The sequence below is a fragment of the Poecilia mexicana genome, unplaced genomic scaffold (genome assembly GCF_051168715.1).
Source record: "Poecilia mexicana isolate PSO_F unplaced genomic scaffold, ASM5116871v1 scaffold_4, whole genome shotgun sequence".
NCBI classification, from domain to species: Eukaryota; Metazoa; Chordata; class Actinopteri; order Cyprinodontiformes; family Poeciliidae; genus Poecilia; species Poecilia mexicana.
Genome location: NW_028263373.1, coordinates 2942418 through 2963674, shown reverse-complemented (window position 1 = coordinate 2963674; position 21257 = coordinate 2942418). Strand labels below are relative to the sequence as shown.

At 39.5% G+C, this 21257-nt stretch overlaps 2 protein-coding genes across 4 annotated transcripts; one reads left to right on the top strand and one right to left on the bottom strand.

Moving 5' to 3' along the window:
- Positions 1-686: 686 nt before the first annotated feature.
- LOC106908033 (uncharacterized) lies at positions 687-3957 on the top strand. Its single transcript, XM_014973972.2, has 2 exons — positions 687-1366; positions 2456-3957. Exons 1-2 carry the CDS (start codon positions 1195-1197, stop codon positions 3094-3096), a joined length of 813 nt encoding a protein of 270 aa, XP_014829458.2. The 5' UTR covers positions 687-1194; the 3' UTR covers positions 3097-3957.
- Positions 3958-10598: 6641 nt separating this feature from the next.
- Positions 10599-18463, bottom strand: LOC106908030 (uncharacterized). Of its 3 annotated transcripts, XM_088004783.1 has the most exons (3): positions 18159-18463; positions 13277-13375; positions 10599-12618 (listed from the first exon to the last, which is right to left on the bottom strand). In XM_088004783.1, the coding sequence occupies exon 3, from the start codon at positions 12604-12606 to the stop codon at positions 10942-10944; it is 1665 nt and encodes a 554-aa protein (XP_087860909.1). In that variant the 5' UTR covers positions 12607-12618; positions 13277-13375; positions 18159-18463; the 3' UTR covers positions 10599-10941. The 3 variants fall into 3 exon arrangements, with proteins under 3 accessions (XP_087860909.1, XP_014829454.2, XP_087860910.1); XM_014973968.2 differs by lacking the exon at positions 13277-13375 and having other exon boundaries at positions 18159-18462; XM_088004784.1 differs by lacking the exons at positions 13277-13375; positions 18159-18463 and adding an exon at positions 12778-13240.
- Positions 18464-21257: the final 2794 nt, after the last annotated feature.

Below are 21257 nucleotides of genomic sequence, written 5' to 3'. Positions count from 1 at the left end.
GAAGGTAAAAGATAAACAGCTCCATCTACACACACAGGTCATCTGGTCCTTTCCCTTGGGAGCGATTTCTCCAACAATCTACGGAGCCCTCCAGGGGACATGGGAATTTTTTTTCTTTTGAGTTCCCTCGCAATAATCTACTGATCAGTTCATGCGGTATAATTGATACTGTAAGCCTTTTTTACGGTGGCCGCCGTACTTTCTGCTTTAATACAAGCTTATAAGGTTTTTCTATGGACTATTGAGTTATTATCGCGGGTCATCAGTCATCTGATGTTCGTCTGAATGGTTTAAAGGGCAGCTTTCCGTGCCGTTCCATCTGAGCCTTAACAGACATAAACATGCAGTAAATAAATCAATTTTCAATCAGTTTTCTGCACCAAAGCGTTAATAATAATAAACACGTTTTATTATTATAAAACACAGCAAACTAATGGTGGTAGACGGCCGCACTGGGTTAACTCGGGGAATCTCATCTGTCCGTGTATCAATCAACTCCAAACCTCTTCTTTGTTCTGTCACAATTATCGATTTTATTTTTATTATGCTCCAAACTTTGCGAGGACTGACCCCCGCCTCCTCTCACACACAGCCAGCAGCGTCACCTTCCCGTTCATACCTGGTGACGTCACGCCCACATCGACACGCCCACCACCAGGTGTCAAAGCCGCTGCTCCTGTTATATCAATAATTACTTATTTCATTCATATGGCTCTTACAGAGCCTCAGTGAAAACGTTTATTAAAGTATTGCGAGGAAACGCATAAGAAAAAAATCCCCACGTCCCCTGGAGGCTCCGTAACAATCAGTTCTTGGAGCACAGATACTTGGTGCCAAAAGTATTAAACACAGCAGTCAAAAAGTTTTAACAGACAAGAAAATCACATCATACTGATTAATATAAGACTGATTAATGATAATAATAAATGTATAATATATAAATGTAAAAATGATAACACAAAAAATCCAAACAAGGTTATTTCTCTATTTCAGAAGGCAGAAATACATTTTAAAAATGTCTTTAATTAGCATTCAGTCGTGTTCGGGCTCCACTTCTCTCCAGCAAGGGGCGGAAATGCACACAGCTGCTTAAAGTGAATTGTGTCGTAACTTCCGGTGTAGCGGTTAGCTGAGTTAGCTTCTGGTGTGTGTTCCAGAGCGTGTCCAGGTGTGTTGTGAGTCTGCGCAGCAACAATGTGTTCCGTTGAGCCTCTGAGAGAGTTTATCAGAGAGAGACTAACTGCTGCTGCTGAAGAAATCTTCACCCAGCTGGAAAAAACCATCGTCCAGTACGAGGAGGAGATCGACCGGCAGCGGAGACTGCTGGACCTCACCTGGAGACCCCGAACCGAGCCGAACCCCACAGGTAGGTCCGGCTGGATCCGACCTGAGGGCAGCCGGGACTCCAGACGTCACCTGACGTTCAGAAATCAGCGAGATTCCCGTGTTATTGTGATGCTAACTGCTGTCAGCAGTAAGAGTGACGCATATCCGCTTATTGTGCAAGTCTGATAGTGAAGAATCATGTTCACCAATAGAACCGGCTCAGTTCACCGAGTCTCTCTGCTTTAATGCCTTAAAGACTCGTTATAAACTGAAAAATAGTTTATATCTGCGGCTGCTGGTGACTTCCGGTGTGTGAGATCAACTGGTGCCCAGATCAACTGATGAAATCCACGCGCCTGTTTTTAAAGGCCAGGTGGCTGCGTTGATGCCTGATCAAAAATACTGCCAGTGTGACGAAAACTGTTAGCAAAATGTTCTGAATCATATCTGAGGAGTAGATTTCTGTTGCCACAGATGAAAATTATGCTTGAATTACTGGTGTTTACTGGAACACCACTGTTTACCACAACCAGATTAACTTACACACATCCAAGTAAGCCAGTTTATTAATATAGCACATTTTCACCAACAAGGCAAAGGGGTTTACATGATGAAAATTAAAATAAAACGCCAAACACTTTACATTACGTTGGCAGGATTAAGGGAACCAATGATATGTTTTAATCCAGACTAAAGTTAATTTATTTTTCAGTTATTAATCAAAGCTCTATGCAGGTGGGTTTTAAGCCTGTATTTAAAGCAGCAGTGGGAAGAGTACCCAGAAATTGTACTGCAGGAAGAACAGAATTACTTCACTGTAGTAAAGCTAAGGTGTGGAAAAGCTACTCGAATAATAATTGGTTACTATTGACTGGGATGTATTTATGAACTAACCGAAAGTCAAACACAGAAAATATTAAGCTTGTAGCATCAGATTATACCTATATCAACTGAGGCTGAAAGATGAATCGATTATTGAATTACTAATTTAGTAATTAATTAATCACTAACTGGAGTAAACAGACTCAAAAGGTCATTTGCATTTCAATGTAGTAGTGGCTTTATGAGAGTGGTTTGAGCCGTTGTTGTGTGACATCATTAATATCGGCGTTCCTCTGGTCTCCTCCAGAACTCCAGCATCATTTCTCCAGCGAGGCGCTTCCCACCGATCGGGACAGCAGTTCCAGTCCGGACCGGAACGCACCAGAACTGGCGCCTGACGACATCTGCTCCAGGCAGGACGGAGCGCTGGTGCTGAAGCAGGAGGCTGAGGCCATCATGGTGACTGTGGACTACGATGACGAACCTGAACCAAGCAGCTACCAGCTTCTCTATCAGAACCGCCCAGAGACCCAGAACCGGAACCAGGAGGCGCTGAAGCCAAAGAAAAGACTGGACCTTCTGGCACAGAACGCAGATGGGAATCTGTATCCCTGTCCCATTTGTGGGAAATGTTTTGCCAAGAACAGCTACTTGACCAAACACAAGAGGATCCACACCAGCGAGAAACCGTTCGTCTGCGATCAGTGTGGGAAAGCCTTCAGCAACACCAGCTACCTGGCCAATCACAAGAAGACTCACAGTGGCATGAAACCGTTCGCCTGTCTTATCTGTGGGAAAGTTTTCACCCAGCAGATCCATGTCACCGACCACATGAGGATTCACACTGGAGAGAAGCCCTTCCCCTGTGCCACCTGCGGGAAACACTTCAGGCAGAAGAGCAGCTTGAACAAACACCTGAGAACTCAGCACCAGAAGCTGGAGGCATGATCGGGTTCTGAGCTGGATCTGAAGTACCAGCTGGTTCTGAGCTGCTGGTTGGTTCTGCCCCCTAAAGGCCTGGAGGCATCAGACTGTAACTTTCCTGCTTTTAAACTCTACTTCCTGTTCTTCAGCGTCTCTGAGGAAGACTGTATGTTCCTCCACCCTCCCAGCTGAACGGAAGACCATTAGAACCACTAAAAAAACTACACATGTTAACCTCTGTGTAAAGTTGGAGATTCTAACATTTACTAAAAAGACTGAGTTTTGAAAATAATAGAGGGAACTCTGAGGAAAACGTATGAAGTTTGAGAAAGTTGGAATTCTCAGAAAAAAAATGTGGGCGTTCAGGAAAAATGTTGGATTCTGACTTTTTGGAAAGAAGGATGAATTCAAAAAAAAAAAAAAAGGGGCAAAAATGAATTCTCATTTTAAAAAGTGAAAAAAGCAGAAATTTACCAAAAAGGTAGAAATTCTTTTTAAAAAATTACTGAAAAAAAGTTAATATTCTTAAGTCAGAATTCTGAGGAAAAAGATCAAAATGCTTAAAAACCCTGCAGAATTCTTAACAGAAAAGTTAAAGTTCTTTTTAAAAAAATCTGAATTTGTTGTGTGTTTTGAGGGCGAGCGTTGTGACATGATGGTTATGGAGCCTCTAATGATCAGGAATCACTTTAAAAGCTGCTGCAGGTGGATCTCTGGCGACTCTGTGGCTCATCAGTCCTTGGTTATGATATATTTGTATATTTTTCAGTCGAACAGCAGCTTCATGACAGCCTGGACTGTAAATGCTTGAGTTTAGTTTGGATCACTGTCATGCAGTTCTTCTGTCTTGTTTTCTCAGACAATAAAACCCAATGTGCTGTAGTAGCAGAAATGTTTATGCATATTTGGTATTAAAGGTCTGATCTTGAATTCAAGCTCCATGTTTCACATCACAAAACAATAATTATTTACGTCACCAAACTGAGTTAAGACCAGAATTATTTGCACCCAGGGAGTTTTAGGTTTAAACATATTTTAATATTTAGCCAGAAAGTTTGTTGACCCTCAATAGAAAACACAAATTACGAGCAGGAATTCAAAATAAAATCTTTTATATTTGTGGTTAATAGCTAAGGGAACTGTTCAACTGAAATAAGGGTTTTATTTCAGAGATAAACGTTATATTTTCAAAAATGGATTTTAAATGTTATTTTCAGCAGGTTTCTCAGCACCACTCAGCAGTCAAGTGATCCGGGAGAGCCAGTGTTACGTGGATTCATGTTTCCCCATCAGAAGTGGTTCCTCCTCGCTGCTCCGCACCACCAGGGAGAAGGACCTCTGCAGCAAACAGGAAGGGGCGGGACGGACCGCTGTCAGTCTCAGACCTTATTTGGAAATGGGACCATTGCTATCTGGAAGCGAAGGGGGCGCTATTTCCTATACTTCAGTTTTTATTTTCTTTTGAAATCTGTGATTATTTTCACCTTTAGGAAGGAGTTTCACTCTCAGAATGTATCTGAATTTATTTATTTTATTTACTTCAGCGCAGCTCACAGTTTTTAGCAAATTCTGTAGTTTTCGGTGTACTTCTAAATCTGCTCCTTAGTCACATCTTTTCAGGCCTGCTACTGCCTCCAGTGGCGTGGAGGTGGTAACACAACCAATCTAATTACATTACTAAATCAGAATACCACAACGTCTTTATTACTTATTAATTCTGGCATTACTGGAACAGTAAAAGATAAATTTCCTCACAAATGAACATACCTTTCCATTTTCTTAAGGAAGTAGAGCTAATTAAACGACATAAACAAAACCTGAAAGTGATTCCAGTTTCTCTTGATGGCCAACCTGCTGAAACTGGCAAATTTTAAATTCCTTGTGTCATTCCTGGACAGTCAGCTCCACTTTGCTGAAAACACTGACTATGTATTTAAGAACTGTTCTCAGAGACTCTATCTTTTCAGAAGATCAATCAATCAATCAATCAATCAATCAATCAATCAATCAATCATATCTTTATTCCAAACAAAAAAGGTCCATAGAAAAAAGGTAAAAATAAAGTAAGAGAAAAATAAAAACAAACATGACATATTATTCACCGAGTCACAAATCAACGATGACACCAATGATTCCATCATCTTGAAGAGAATCTCACAGCACTAAAAGCAGGATTTACTAAAACTGCAATTATATTATTGCATGACTCAGATAATCTACACATGCATTTATACATAAGATTCCTGAGCTCAGCTGCACATGTGGGAACAGCATTATGTACAAACTTATGGCTAGCACTGCTCCATCTAGGCTCTTTGAGCCTCATGCCATCATTGTAGGACACATAAAGCAACTTTTTTTGTATTGTCGCCACAGATGGGCCGTGTAATAATGTGATTCATGAATATAATTTATCGTTTTAGAGTCAAAGGAAAATTTCCTCGTTGATAGATTAAATAGTTTCATCTTATTTTTCTATATATATATAAGACTCTACAATAAAAAGTCTCAATAATAGACATGGCACTGTAAAAACAAAAATGTGAATTTTTGTTTATATCTGTTTAACAACCCTGGTTGTAACAACCTGGGTTGTTATTCTTCTGTAATTCATTTGTTATTGACTTTTGCTCAATTAAATGTCTTATGTATTCACTGCAAATGGTATTTTTATTATAGTTGGTCATGTTGTTTTTCATGTCTCCTTATTTCTTTTGTTGCTCCTATAATTGATGGAGATATATAGAAATGATTTATAATGTATAAAGGTAGTTTGTCATTTAATTACTTCTACATCCTTAAGAAAATGAAAAAAGAATTGTTTTATAAGATAATTTATCTTTTACGGTGCCAGTAATGCCGAAATTAATAGTAAATAATTAAGACTTTGTGGTATTCTGATTTAGTAATGTAATTAGATTGGTTGTGTTACCACCCCCACGCCACTAGAGGCAGTAGCAGACCCTGAAACAGATTTAGAAGTGCACCGAAAGCTACAGAATTTGCTAAAAACTGTGAGCTGCCGTGAAGTAAATAAAATAAATAAATTCAGATACATTCTGAGAGTGAAACTCCTTCCTAAAGGTGAAAATATATCACAAATTTCAAAAGAAAATAAAAACGGAAGTATAGGAAATAGCGCCCCCTTCACTTCCGGATCACAATGGTCCCATTTCCAAATAAGGTAAGAGACTGACAGCGGTCCGTCCCGCCCCTTCCTGTTTGCTGCAGCGAGGTGGACTATTGGGTTTACTTGCCGCCAGGCGGAAAAATCAGCCGCTTATCTGGAGAACTACGGAAACCGTGAAGGCTCAAACGTGTTTCAGAGAAGTCGTCTCACTTTATTCACTTTTTGCAACTGCACTCTCATTAGACACAAACACACACATAAATACTATATATGGTGTATTATATAAGTACTAGTGTAGCTACATTCTTATAGTTGTATGTGATCTCAAACTGCCTCTGAAAGCTCAGCATCACACTGTTTAACGGGGCAGCGCTATCTGACGGCCATCACATACTGTTTATGCACATATTCATAAAAACATAAGGAATTACTAAAACAAGCATTTCTTACAGAAAGGGAACGAAGGAAAAAATTATTTTAAACAGATTTTCAGAGACAAAATTATTTTAAATGTTTTATTTACAATTTTCACCAAAAAAAAGCACACTAGTTTTTCCCTCTATAATCTTATATAAAAATGTTAAACTATTAAAGCCAAACACTTAGTGACAGTCAGAAGCCACTATTAACTGTAGTTCTGGTTTGTTACTTAATGTTAAAGCCATTTAATCTCTTTGTATTGGGAATTAACAGCTTGGCTGATTTTTCTTTTAAAAGTTCAGTATGTTCAAACATTCAGAGCAAATAATACAAACCACATTTTAATGAAGCAAAGTTTGTGAAGCAACAAGCAGTAATCCCTGCAGAAACAAGGCTCACATAAGCAGCAGATATAATTTAGAAATCTGAGTTTTTGTCCTGTTAACTTGGATTTTTGGTCATAAAACAAAACAAGACCACGCTGATCTATAAATGACAAGAAATCCTTTACTTCAACTTTCTGCTATTTTAGGAAGCCCAACATCAAAGTGCATTAAACAGGAAACATCTGACTTAATTATATTCATGTTTCAGTAAAACAGAAAGAGATCCAAGATGTTCTTTAGCTTGTAGCAAAAATAACATGGAAAAATTACATTTTAATACACAACATAACTACATATTATTAGTTTGGTGTGATTTTATCCTTTATTTGGATTTTTCATCTTTTAAATAAAGTTCATGGATAGATAGTTAAATTTTTTGAGTGCAATACCTACATAGCAGCAACATTATTTTCACTGTAATTGAATAGGTTTAACTTAGTATAATTATATTAAGAAATATAATTATACAATTATTAATAAACTTCTAATTTACATTAGAAAAGGTACAGAACACAATTTCTTTTAAAGAGAAAAAATATAAGACAGCCAGAGTTCAGTCTGTTATTATTCATCATGTCTGCAGTTAAAATGAATAAATAAATAAATAATAATAATAATTGAAGACATAAGACCACTGCAGGCTCATACACACAAGAGTTTAACTAAAGAAATTCATCTTCACAGTTACATTTCATTCAATCAACTCAAGCTGACAACACGAGAAGAGATGAAATGATAAAACTACAACTAGAAGTAAAACTGTAAAAATAGATAAAAAATAGAGCCATTAAAATTATGCAGTGATGTCATAGTTCAGTATAAATTATGAATGCTTAAAGCTGCAGTATGTAACATTTTTTCTCCATATATTTGATAAAACTGTCACCATGTTGTGTCATTTCAATCTGTAGAGACTCACATGGAGAGAGAAACAGCAGTTAGACAATTTTATTAGACCGAGAATTTGGCGCTCGGATGTCGGCAGAAGACGTGGAGGCTGAGACTCGCTGTGAGCTCGAGTGATCGGCTCCAGCAAAGCTCAGGTAAGCCTTCCCCGGGCCGGTCCCTGGAGGTGGAGCTTGGAGGGGAGTCTTGATAGGACCTGAGGTGTCCAGGAGGCTGACGGTGAAGATGGAGGGGAGGTGGGTTGCAGCACGACTGAAGCAGGTGGACCTGTGGCTGCTTCGCCTTTTAAAGGAGCTCTTGCTGGATGATTGGACCGGAGCGGAGCGGCGGAGCGTCCTGGTTGGCTGCAGCGAAGGCGTGGTGATACATGATGCCGGTTAAGGAGAATAGTCTCACAGGTTGAACTTGTGCCTAAGGCTTCATTTTGCTATGAGAGAGTCTGAAAAAAATCAATCACCTCTCTGAGGAAAAGCACCAACCAAAACCAGCCAATCAGAGCCTGGAGGACGGTCACCACATGGTGCCACCCAACAAATATGGAGAAAAAAAATGTTTTATAAGACAGGGCAATTTACTGAAAGGTTTTGTCAATGAGGCCAATTAGAACTAAGCTAATTAAAAATTAGTTTACAGTTTAGTTTAGTCTTTCAAATACCATTTCTCAACACAAAAGACATTATTTGGGGAAATAATATCCCTTTAAATGTTGAAAGAAATAAAAATCAATAACCTTTGGAGAAATGAATTCTTAATCTATTTATCAGTTAATGATTTAATAATCAGAATACTAAGAAGTGTGGCTGAGATGGACGCAAAGAATATAACTGTTTGGAACAGTTTTATATAACCTTTTTTAAATTAGAACAAAAAATGGTCAACACAGTTTAATGCAATGAAGAGTCCAACAGTCAGGGGTCACTGTTTAACATCTGTAGAAGAAGAAGCATGCGCAAAGTGGCAGCTGTAATGTCTGCCATGGTGTCAGATTCCTGGCTTCATGTAGCAGGAGGGATGAGCGTCTTCTGCTTGGTTACTTCTTGCTTGTTGCTCCTTGGTCAGTGTTCATAGTTGACTGTTGTTTACCGTCAGGGCATTAATTCAATTGCTATGTTTAATGGTGCAGACGGGTGGTTTCTGACATGAGCAATATGGGCAAACACCCAGGGCGTTATCTTTTTAGGGATGGCACGAGACCACCGTGGATTGCAGAAGAAAGAGTTTGTTCTGCTTTTAATATTAGTTAAATTTATTTCAGCTCCAAGTATTTAACATCCAGGTGTTTTATGGGAATGTGGATCTGTCAGATTATTTTGAGAAGCAATTTTGATCATATTTCACATTTTATTGTGTCATGTAGCGCGGGGCGCTGGTCTTCGTCTTGTCTCAAGTCAGGTGGTCTTGACTACAACACTGGTGTCCAGGCTGAAAGCTGAAGGCTGTGGTCGATCTTAGGACGGCACTTTCTTACTGTCTGTTGGTGAGAAATTCACAAATGATTTCTGCCTCTTTTTGTTTGCTCCCTATTTAAATTGTATTTTATTTTTCACCTTTTCTCTCTTTGTCTTCTGGACAAAAAAATGTTACCTTTCTTAATTTTTTTTCTTTTACAGTCTATATTAGGGCTGTAGTGATACAATAATCTCACAATATGATACACAATGTTCTGCTCACGATACGATATATATTGCGATATTCAGCAAACGATACAATTCAATACACTTTTGCAATTTTCTGAAAGATTTTAGAGGGACAGTGATTTTGGTGACATTTTGTGACTGTAATAGAGTTGGATTGAATTAATTTAACTGAAGACTGATTAAAAGCACCAACTACACAATACCCGACTCTGGTTGGACACGGACACAGACTTAAAGTCGACAGCTGGACAAAATGAATCAAAGAAGTGGTGAGAAAACATGTTCATTTTAATTGAAACAGTACAAACTGAAGCTTACATGCATTTGTAAAGTAAATAAAGTGCACCAAGTACCTGCTCTGCATAGTGTGATACCTTTTAACCTCGACACTTAACATGTGAAGGAATCACTCTAAGCCTGATGACCTGATCACTCTCCCGGCGAAGCAGCAGTGAGTGAGACAGGTGACAGTTGGATGCTACGATACTTGCAGATGAAAATTGATTTTTTTCTAGGAAAGAAAATATCGATATATATCGCAAAATCGATATTACACAGCCCTAGTCTATATAGTGTCCATTAGTAGTAATAGTGTGTGCCGATAGTGTAATATTTCCACATGTAAAAGCATGTGTGTATTAACATTACAATTCATAAGCTACTAAAATATCTTTGATAAAGTTCTAGTCAGTAAAAGTAAGACGTGCAGAATGTATTTTCTAATTCTATGTAAAAATTACAACGTGACAAAAATATTTTCTCATCTGCATTCAAAGCGGCCTGCTGGTAGATGAACCGACAGATTCCCACCTGGCTGTGGTTGGATCTACATTTCTTTCCTCCACACTAACCCAGCTGCAGCAGTGATGTGACGGAGGACCAGACTGATCCTCTGATGTACATTGATCGAATTTACTGCAGCATTAATCCACACCACAGCAGCCACTTCAATAGCTGATTAAATACTGAAGTCATTTTATCATTTCACAACAGATTTAACATCATCCACCATTTAAACACAATCTGTGAAAAAACAGATCAAGCAAAAACATTTGAGAGAATTTATTAGTTTTCATCACATTAATAAAATTTACTGCAGCATTAATCCACACAACACCCAGTGTTAATGCATTTCAACAACTGTCACCAATTAAATACAAAGAAATTTGTCCTTTTATCATTTCACATCATGTATGATTTCAACTTTATTGTAAGAATTTACTACAGTCCTTTATCACGTACAAACCATCAAACATGCCATTAACATTAATGGAGTCATTTTTTTCTGAACACTCTGCTGACAGAAACTGTCCAACTTATGGGGAATGTTAAATTGCTTCTTTGAAACAAAATTTTACCGCATGTCAAATTAGAGCTGGAACAGACATCATTAGGACAAGTATGATGAGTGAAAGGTTTCCCTTTTGTGAGTTCTGATGTGGTAAGTATAACTATTTTTATGGCCAAAACATTTCCCACAGGTTCCACATATGAAAGGTCTCTCACCTGTATGAATTCTCACGTGGCTATTCAAAATACGCTTTTCACGGAAACATTTTCCACAGGTTTCACATGAGAAAGGCTTTTCACCTGTGTGAGTTCTCATGTGGGTATTCAAAACATGCTTTTCACGGAAACATTTTCCACAGGTTTCACATGAGAAAGGCTTTTCACCTGTGTGAATTCTCACATGGTTATCCAAATGGATTTTTTGATTGAAACATTTTCCACAGGTTACACATGAGAAAGGCTTCACACCAGTGTGAGTTCTCATGTGGCTATTCAAATTGGCTTTTTGATTGAAACCTTTTCCACAAGTTGCACACGAGAAAGGCCTCTCCTCAGTGTGAACTCTCATGTGGGTATTCAAAATATGTCTTTGACGAAAACATTTCCCACAGATTTTACATGAGAAGGGCTTCTCCCCTGTGTGAGTTCTGATGTGCCTTATCAAAGTATTTTTTTCACTGAAACCTTTTCCACAGGTTATACATGCAAAAGGTTTCTCACCTGTGTGAGTTCTCATGTGATTATTCAAACTACACTTGTGACGGAAAGTTCTCCCACAAGTTACACATGAGAAAGCTCTCTCCTCTGTGTGAGTCCTCATGTGGCTAATCAAGATATATTTTTGACGAAAACATTTCCCACAGATTTCACATGAGAAAGGTTTCTCACCTGTGTGAGTTCCCATGTGGCTATTCAAATTACATTTTTGACTGAAACCTTTTCCGCAGGTTACACATAAGAAAGGCTTCTCACCTGTGTGAGTTCTCATGTGGATTGTTAACTCAGTGTTTAACTTGAAACCTTTTCCACATACATTACACGGTTTACATTTTTTTAATCTGTAAATTTCCTTGTCCTTCACGCCTTTCTCTGCATTGTCACTTTCCCCTCTGGTTTTCTCAACTCTCTTCTGGTGCGAGAACATTTGGTTTCCACTGAGTTCTGGTTGTTGGTGATCTGTTTCATTATTAGACGCAGTTAGGATTAATGTCTCCTGCTTCAGTACTTCCTGGTTATAATCCTGATTGATGCCTTCAGCTTCAATCTTTACCATCTGCTGCGATTCTGATTGGTGATTGTCTTCCTTCATTTGTTGCACCTCCAGTTCCTCTGGTTCTACTTTGATTTCAAGTGATCCAGAACCAGTTACCATAAATGTAACAGTCTCTTGCTTTGGTACAGCCTGGTTTTCATCCTGACTGAAGCCTTCATCATCAGTCTTGACCATCTGCTGACAACTTGATTGACAATCGTCTTCCTTCATTTGTTGCAGTTCTACTTCCTTTGGTTCCTCTTTGATTTCAAGAGATCCAGAATCTGTTTCTGTTAAGTCATCTGTTACCTGCTTCAGTATTATCTGGTCTCCTTTCTTTACCATCTGCATAGGTTCTGGTCCGAACTCCTCTGCTTTGACTTGTGGAAGTTCTGGTTCCTCTTCTCTCTCTTTGATTTTCTGAGATTCTGTTTCCCTCGGATTCATAGCAGAGATCTCTTGTTGGTTCAGGTCAAAATGATGAGCAAGAACATCTTGCTTAATGGCAGACATAATGTGACAAATCTGGGGGAAAAAGGAGAAACAAAATATAAAATTAAAATTGTAGTTTAATACCAACAACAGCAGGTTCTGTTTGTTTTCAGTGAACCAGTTGCTGAACCAGGAGCCACTCAGCTGAAGGAAATCAACATTTTGAAGATATAAATAACGGTTGGCGCTCACTGTTCAGTTGAATTTATTTTGTGCAAACATGAGGGCAGACCAAGGTTTGCATTGTTTAGTCAAAGTGACCGCAGCATTAAAGCTACTGGTGATGGAAACGGATGGACCAGGATCCATGAATACGGTGGTGCAGGAAGCTTTGAGACGAGAAAACTGTAGCTTTTAAACCAGGCAGAGGGGGAACCACCCTGAACGGTCGACATTGTGCTCCGACTCTAAAAGTGGAACAGCTCATCTTGCTCTCTCTCATCCTCATTGATCATCTTTGCCTGTTTAACATATTCAGTTTTTATGGTTACTCTTACTTTGTCTTACGTTCTTTCGTGCTTTTTATTCATGAGCAGAAAGTAAACAGGTCTATTCTGAGACACATCTGGGTTTTCACCCTGATAATCTGTCTAGATGGGATGTTTATGCTACTACAGAGCAGAACAGACTGTTCTTTACCTGGACTCTGAGTCTTTGGGGTTAACCAGAAGCTCCACTCTGCTGGACTCACCTGGAAAAGTTTTGCTGCACTTCAACAGGAAACTAGGACTTTGGCAGAGACGTTACCTCCAAACATCAACATAAGAGGCGACGTCAACACAGTTGCCTCCTAATATGAACAGAGAAAACCAACGACCAGTGAATGGAGCCAGTCGCTTCCCAAATGACCCTGACATGTTTCTGTCTGATGTCATCAGGGTCTGATGTTTTTTTCTCTTCTGAGAACCCAAAAAAATGCTACACTTCATCAGAACCACCTGGCTCTGGTCCATCAGAACCACAATCACTCTGTATGTGAATTCTTAGACCGAAGTCCAGACATTAACTCTCCCTCCAGTCCGTCTGAATTACTAACAGGATTCAAACCTTAGATTTATCCTCAATGCTCCTTTTCCACCAGCTCTGTAGCAGGGTGCCACCTCCTGGCGGTGGGGGGTATCGCGCCCCACCTCCAGGGCCAAGTGCTGTGCGTCGCTACTTCCATTGAAGATTCTCCAGGTAGGAGTCTAAACCCGCCGTGTCAGCTCTGGTTGTGCAGCTCTATGTGAGCCGCCTTCAGAGGAGCGTTGAGGACGATTTATATTTGTGAACAAAGAATTATGCAGCATTTCCATCTCAACATGCTGCCCAGCGTGTGGCGCTGTCTGCCCTATAAAGTTCATGTCTGTGTCCCGAACCATTGCTAACCTCACCATGCAGGTTCAGCCCAGGGAGGAGGTTTCACTGTAGTCACGCGTCACGCTTGTTCTATATTATTTCATATTAGTAGTATTATTTTTCCAGTTACATGATGGATCAAGCCGTACCAAATGCTTTGTCCATTTAGTCAGAGTCAATGCAGTTGACTCTCAGAAATCTGAGAAACTTTCATCCCATAAACTCCAGCAACCAGAACATTTTCTGTGATTTAAAAACTCAACAGAAACTAAATGTCAGAGCTGCTAAAGCCACATTAGCAGCATTGAATTAAATCTCCTGTTTGTTGCTCATCTCTGCTCAGTGCAGCAGATTTAACTCATCCTGCAGGGCCGGTCCAAGGCTGATGAGGCGTGGGGCAGAATCTGACTGAGGGGCCCCATCAGCACCTCTAACAGCTTCTGAGTTGGATTTAATCTGGGAGAGGAGGAGGAGTTTAACTGGCCAACATAAAAATCCAGTTTGCTAATTTGTATTTGTGAACAAACAGCTCAAATTCAAAGATTAAACTCAGAGCATCAGATTGTCGCTATGGTAACAAAACATTCTCACTATGAATATTGTTCTTTGAACTTTTACAAATTAAACCTACCAGCTCCTTAAAATCTTACATATAAATGTTAATTTAAAATATTTAAATTTATGTTGAAACCACTGAATCAAATTCAGCAACATTGATCATCTCAATAAACAAATGTTACACTTATGTGTCTGTGGTTTGTGTTAAAATATCAGCATTTATGGCCCCTGAAGCCCTGGGGGGCCGATTGAGCTGCTGACCTAATTTGGTTTAAACAGAAGTCCAAATAATTGATATTCATTTTAATTGTATTTTTTGATTTTAGTTGTGGGTTTAAATATCGTTTCGCTGGAGATGTTTTCCTGTTACGTATAATTACCCAGTAATATTTTTACATTTCCTGTCCACTTAACATCTTTAATACAACAACATGGTGGACGCCTGGCGCCCCGAGCTGAGCAGGTTTACTGGGGGAAACCCTGAGGTGTGGTGTTTTTATTAAATAAATGTGAAAAAGCTTCACGCAAAAAGTCATTAAAATCTTAGCAGTAATGGATGTAAACATGAGTTATATTCATCCATCAGCCAATCAGAGGAGACGTCTGATTCAGGCGTAGGAGCTACAAGCCCCGCCTACTTAGGAGCGGCTACACGCGGCGTTTTGGGGGAAAATCGATGTTTTTACATTAGAGTTATGGATTCAAATGGTTGGAATGAAACAACTTTATGAACTGATCAGTGATGTCAGTAACGCGTTACTATTTCAAATCCAGTAATCAGAATACTGGATCTGAAGAGAGGAGCTAGCTGTTAGCTAGGGATTAGCTGTTAGCTAGCGATTAGCTGTTAGCTAGCGATTAGCTGGTAGCTAGCGATTAGCTGGTAGCTAGCGATTAGCTGGTAGCTAGCGATTAGCTGTGGCTCTGCAGCACAAACAAACCCTCCAGTAAGTCAATACTTAAAGCAAAAGACATGAAACACATTTTATTTACTTTCACTGCTCAATAGGAAGAAACATCAACAATAAAAATCAGACTGCAGTTTATTATTTCATTACTTTGGCTGAATCATGATAAACTGCCTCGTTATGCCTTAAATCAGAACCAGCTAACCTGATCTGCAGCGCCTTGTCAAAGTATTCGGCCCCCTTGAACTTTTCAACCTTTCGCCTCTTTTCAGGCTTCAAACAAAAAGATCTAAAATTTTTATTATTTTGTGAAAAATCAACAGCAATCGTGAGGTGGAGTGAAATTTATTGGACATTTTAAAACGTTTTTAACAAACAAAAACCTGCAAAGTGGGGCGTCAATATTATTGCCCCCTTGTGTTAATACTCTGTAGCGCCACCTTGTGCTGCGATTACAGCTGCAAGTTGCTTCTCAGTTTTGCACATGGACTGAAATTCCTGCCCATTCTGTCTTAAAACAGCTGCAGCTCAGTGAGGCTGGATGGAGATGCTTGTGAACAGCAGCTTTCAGCTCTTCCCACAGATTCTCCATTGGATTTAGGTCTGGACTTTGACTAGGCCATTCTAACACCTGGATACGTTTATTTGTGAACCGTTCCATCATGTTTGGGATCTTTGTCTTGTTGAAGGTGAATCTCCGTCCCAGTCTCAGGTCTTTGCAGGTTTTCTTCCAGAATGGTTCCGTTTTCAGCTCCATCCGTCTTCCATCAATGTTTTCCATCTTCTCTGTCCCTGCTGAAGAAAAGCAGCCCAAACCATGATGCTGCCACCACCATGTCTGGCAGTGGGGATGGTGTGTTCAGGGTGATGAGCTGTGTTGCTTTTATGCCAAACATATCTGACCAGAGCTCCTTCTTCCACATGTTTGTGTCTCCCAGGTGCTTGTGGGAAACTTTAAACCTGATTTTTATGGATGCCTTTTTATGGCTTTCTTCTGGCCACTCTTCCATAAAGGCCAGATTTATCCAGTGTCCCACTGACTGTTGTCCTATGGACAGACTCTCCCACCTGAGCTGTAGATCTCTGCAGTTCATCCAGAGTGATCCTGGGCCTCTTGGCTGCATCTCTGATCAGTCTTCTCCTTGTTCCAGATGACAGTTAAGGGACGGCCGGGTCTGGGTAGATTCGGTCTGATGCTCCTTCCATTTCAACATGATCGCTGCTCAGAGCTCCTTCAGGTGTTTAAAGCTCCTTTTGCATCCAAAACCGGCTTTAAACTTCTGGGCCCTGCCTGCTGCGTTCCTTGGCCTCCATGATTCTCTCTGCGCTTTAAACACAACCAGAGACGATCACAGAGCAGGTGCATTTATACGGGCCCTGATTACACACAGGTGGGTTCTGTTCATCATCGTTAGGACAACGTTGGATCATTCAGAGACCCAAACTGAACGTCTGGGCTGAGTTTGCTGCACTGACAGTGAAGGAGCCCAATCATATTACACGCCACACTTTGCAGGTTTTTATTTGTTAAAAAAGTTGAAAATATACAATAAATTTTGTTCCACCAAACGACTGTGTCCCACTTGTTGTTTATTCTTCACAAAATAATAAAAGTTTTAGATCTTTATGTTTGAAGCCTGGAAAGCAGCAAAGGGTTGAAAAGTTCAAGGAGGCCGAATACTTTGGATCGGCTGTGCATTGCTTAGACTTGGCTCTTTTTTCTGTCAAAGGTATTTCAATTATATTTGTCTCTCTAACTCAGAAGCGTTACCAGCAGCTGGGAGCAGAGGGGCAGCTGACAGTAAAAACATAAAGTACGCCTTTAATTCTTACCATCTTCAACATAGAGCCTTTAAAACCACAAATTAAAATCTTAATATTTTTCTGGTGCTGAGTCTTAAGCTTAAGGTATGAAACTTCCCAGATATTCAGTTTCTACATATTTATGGGTTCAGCCATCCAGGACATGGAAAAACAAAAAGAAAAGGTTTAAAGCAACTTTTAATTATAATTAAGGTTATAATTTAAATAACACATAACTTGTATTGAGACTCACTGCAATAAATCAATATTTATGAGGAGTTTTATCAAGTGGAGTCACTCATTACAGCTTGTTTTTAGTCAGAGCATTAGGTTTTTGTAAAGGTGTTTCAGAGATTAGATCAGTGACTCTGAATCAAACTCAGATCTAAACATTTCAATCTTAGTTTGACTTCTGTGGGTCTCCGCAGGTCGTTTACTGAGAAAAACACTTTTGATATGCATCACTACTTACTAGTCATTTTTGGCCCTGCAGCTTGAACACAATAAAATAAATTTAAACACATTTTACGTTACATTTCATTGTAACTTTGCCGACCGCCCCCCAATGATGAAATGGGTTTTCCTCCCTGTGAACATCATGTACATTTTGGGAAAAGTGATGTAACTCAGTTGCACATCCCTTGGATCACGTGTCTGATATTTTTATTTACAATAACTGCAGTTATAATCTTGTACAGAACATTGCTATTGTTGTAATTGTTACTCTTGTTTTCTATTGTTTTTAAAGCTTTAAGAACTTTTTTGTGTGAATCTTCACACCTGATGCTGCAGAATTTGCCCTTTGCGGAACAATAAATGCTATTTTATTCTATTTAGTTAAGATATTATAGATCTAAAGTACTGAAGATTCATTAATATGAGCAAAACAGAGATTTAAATGAAGTTTTAAACCAGAAACTAACAACATGCCGAAGCTCCAGTAAAGCCTGGATCAGCAAACTCTACCTGGAGGCTCGGAGGTGATCCGGGTTTTCCAGCAGTCTGAGCTGATGACCGATCCTTCCTCCTCCGGTGTGGCTGAATATTTCCGCAGCAGCAGCAGTTAGTCTCTCTCTGGTCGATTCTCTCTGAAGATTAACCGAAGATATTGTTACTGCAGACTCTTAAACATTCAGCTCACCCAGCAAAGCCGTTTTTTAACCACCGATAAACACAAAGAAGCCTGGAAGCTAATGCTGCTAGTTCAGTGTTGGTTACTTCCGCCGGAAGTGTCACATGAAGATCTATCCCAGAAACGGTCAAGTAATTTTACGTTCCGCCTCTAACTACAAACATTTATTTGTCTACAAATAATCTTTTTTGCTTGTTTTGACACATAAACTATATTTTCTAGAAGTTGAATTGAACTTTGTCCAAATAAAAATTAAAAACCTGAATTAGAAGCCCCCTTATATAAATTACATAATATATATTTGACATTTGTCAATACACTTGCTTATAAATACTTAGAATGTTGACCTCACTAATGGTTGAGTTTTACAGCGTTTACATTGTTACCTGGAAACATTGACAGCTTAAAATCTGCACCGGAATCAATGTTGGAGAAGTTGCCAATTTCAGTCCAGCGAAACAGCCACACTAATTTGGATGATTGGAATGAACAGAGATGTATTGGTGAGACTTTAGGGCAGACTGAAATTTACAATCCCCCCGACCTAAGGTATTCTGTATCTGTATCGGCTCTCCTGTCTCCTGGAAGATTTGTAAATACGACGCTCCCTCCCACTTCTCTCCCAAGGACTTGCTCTTAGATAAGACCATCATATCAGACTGTTGCCTGGGAGACTGAGCTCCATGGTTCATGGTCATACATGGCAAACCACCTTTCGTATCTTTGTATTATCTGAATGTTGCTACATGTGCACACTTCCCTGATGTGTTTTTTTCCTTGCTCTGACTGTCTAGTTTATTTGATTACTTTTAGAAATTGTGGAGAACTAACTTCTTTAGAACAATATTATATTTTTTAGATTATTATCCAGAGTAACTCTTTTTAGCTTATAAATTATGGAGTACTTTTACTTTTCTAGCAACCCAGAACAGGAGTAATAAAATGTTGTGACAAATCTGAAGAGATTAGTACTGAAACATTAGGATAATTCCTACTACAGTAGATTCTTTGTTCATCTTTCATTGGATGTCTGCTGAACCAGGAGCCCCACAGCTGAAGTATGTTAACATTTTGAAGATGCAAACAAGGACTGCTCAACTGTTAGAACTGTTGGATGGTTTCTTCACATTTTGTCTTTATGGAAAGGTGAACACAGCATTAAGGCTACTATTGATGCACAACTTGAAAATGATGGACAAGGATTCTTGAAGCTACAATCAAGTCTAATGAGGAGCCCAGTTGTCCACACCCACCACACTTTTCAGAATAAACTTAAGGTGAAAACCTCAGACTACAACCTACTTTAGTTCAGCATTCTTTCTTAAAAATACAAAACAAAAAATAGTTTACTAAAAAAACGAAGTCACATCAAAGACACTGCTGTTGAATAATTTCATTCAGTGACCAGCTGATTAACGGCAAATGTTAATTCTGAATGGGAAGTTTTCTGTCAATTATTGTCTTTATTCTAATCTAAAACTATCTGTATTTTCTGTTAACTAGGAAATAACTAATAGTACACACAAAAAACAAAGTATGAAACAAGAAAGACCCATAATACATAGAAATCAGAAGTTGGCAGGTTTCAAGAGTGCGACTGAATTTCTCAGTAGTGAACCTGGAAAAAAATTCAGGTCTCAATGATGAAACCACTTGTTGGGAGATAAAAAAAAATGCTCTGGGATCAGAATATATATCAATGTCGGCAACACAAAGTCTCCCTGAGGTTCACAACAGACACACATTATGTTCATATCGTAGCCAATAATAGAAAGTAAAGTGTCAGGTACTGGGTTTTTCGTTAAAGAAAAGTGTCTCCCCTTTGGCTCCCTGTTGGGGAGTGGCCTGGACTGGAGCTGCATGCCTGAAGCTCGTTGGATCATCAGCCAAGAGAGGATTGAAGGAGCTACCAGGCCTCTCCCCCTCTGGATGATTATTCCTTCACGGTAGTCTCTAGCTTGCTAAGCCTTCTCCTGAGAAACGCTAGTATTATTGTGACCTTCTTGAGAAAACCTCTGCCTGTTGTCTGCCTTCCTCACTCGTTTCCTGTTTTTCATTTCCAGGTATTAGCCGACTCCGATTGGCGAATCCGCCTGCAGCTCAGAACCTCACCGGCTTGCCCGCCCCCACCGTTCGTTCCCCCCTAGAGACACTCACCTTGGATCTCCCGGTTGGGCTTTCCGCCCCATCGGAAAGCCTTCCAAGAAGACGTAAGCTGATTACTCCTGTTAACCCATCAAACTTTTTGTCCACCTCTGGCAAAATCATTGACCTGTCTCTCCGCTTCCAGGCGAGACTCGGACCTATTCCTACGGATCACCTGCTAGACATTTGTGATAGTTTTTTTCTACTAATAAACTGTTACTCACCATTGATCTCCAGGCCTGATTCTGCATGTGGGGTAGAAGCCTACCATCAATTATGACATAAAGGTCTTCCTAAAAAGAGGACAATCACATCTGTGTAACTCTGCTTATAAATATTTGCTTTAAATGGATGAACAGACAAGCAAATGCCTGTTTTCTTTTGTTTTTTTTCTTGGAAAAAGTTATTAAAAACAAGTTTTTATCTAAATTAAGGTGAATTCAGGGTTCCTTTTTCCACATAATGTAACCGGTAGTGCTTATGATTAAAAAAATTATTATTATGTGATCGGTATGGGTGATTGGAATCGGAATCAGCAGGAATAAACCTGATTGGCACATCTCTTATATATATATATTACTGCCCTCCATGAGCGACCGGCAGCTCAACTGAACCAGCTGCTACAAAATGGGACTCACCCTGAATGGTTAACTGAAGGGCGCACAATCCTGATCCAGAAGGATCCCTCAAAGGGTTCAGTCCCATCCAACTATCGGCCGATAACCTGTCTCTCTACAACATGGAAGCTCATGTCAGGCATCATAGCAGCTAAGATAAGCGGACACATG

What these genes read in the sequence shown, in the direction of transcription:
- LOC106908030 (XM_088004783.1), bottom strand. Translation starts at nt 12,606, where the DNA reads ATGTCTGCCATTAAGCAAGATGTTCTTGCTCATCATTTTGACCTGAAC.
- LOC106908033 (XM_014973972.2), top strand. Translation starts at nt 1,195, where the DNA reads ATGTGTTCCGTTGAGCCTCTGAGAGAGTTTATCAGAGAGAGACTAACT. An exon ending in AACCGAGCCGAACCCCACAG is followed by an intron (nt 1,367 to 2,455) that starts GTAGGTCCGGCT and finishes GGTCTCCTCCAG; the next exon opens with AACTCCAGCATCATTTCTCC.